The 775-nt window shown below is 64.3% G+C and overlaps 1 protein-coding gene across 1 annotated transcript in view; it reads left to right on the top strand.

Annotated features, from left to right (window-relative positions):
- Positions 1 to 466: 466 nt before the first annotated feature.
- The window catches only part of FAM179A (family with sequence similarity 179 member A), a 35505-nt gene continuing 35196 nt past the window's right edge, over positions 467 to 775 (top strand). Inside the window, exon 1 of the mRNA XM_015566424.1 lies at positions 467 to 494. Within this exon, the coding sequence (XP_015421910.1) occupies positions 467 to 494 (28 nt within the window). The remainder of the gene's footprint in view (positions 495 to 775) is intronic.

Genomic DNA, 775 nt, shown 5'->3' with positions numbered 1-775 from the left:
CCATGCCCGACCTGCCTCCCGACGTCAGGGAGCTCGGCAGAAACTGACGGAGAAGCGCAGGGTCAGACCCCCGTGATGGTTCCACCGTCCCCTCCATCCCGAGACCGAGGCTTCCCTGTCGGAGCCACAGGCGAAGCAGGTGTGTGGGTTTCCAAAGCTCCATCATGAACTCTGTCCACAGCCACGTGGCCTGGACCCTCGGGCTGTGAAATGCCCAGAGCCAAAGTCAGAAAAGAGCTGCCCTTCGGTCCGGGGCAGGTCTCACTGTGGAAGGCAGTGCTGCGTTTAGCCCCCGACAGGCCTCCGGGAGTAAGGAGGTCTCTCTGTAAGAAGCACGGTTATTCCTGTGCTGACTTCTCTGCCCGCCCACCACAGGTTGGGGCCCATGGACCCTTGAGGACTGTTATCAGGGCCCAGAGTCGCTGCTGCCTCTGGACGACCTGCCGGCTCCTCCTCCGCCCGGGGCATGGGCAACCGCGATGCTGCCCCCCCAGGTAAGCGCATCCAGGGAGGCCCCAGCTCGGGGACTGGACTCGCCAGGGAGACATAGCCGGGCGCTGTGTCCCCTTCCCCGCCCAACTCTCCGTGGGCGAGCACAGCCCTCTCTCTGGCTCAGTGTGCTGTTGGGGGAGTGTGTGTGTGTGTGTGTGTGTGTGTGTGTGTGGCCTGGGGAGGAGCTGAAAGTGTCCTAAGGACTCGGCCAGAGCTCTGCCTCCTCTCTGAGCTGGGGGCTGCCCGCTCCGTGGTGGGAGAAGGAGGATGGGCAGAGGTCAGG

The sequence above is a fragment of the Myotis davidii genome, unplaced genomic scaffold, assembly GCF_000327345.1.
Source record: "Myotis davidii unplaced genomic scaffold, ASM32734v1 scaffold238, whole genome shotgun sequence".
Taxonomy (NCBI): Eukaryota; Metazoa; Chordata; class Mammalia; order Chiroptera; family Vespertilionidae; genus Myotis; species Myotis davidii.
The sequence above is the reverse complement of the archived record's forward strand: the minus strand, read 5'-3'. Positions and strand labels throughout refer to the sequence as shown.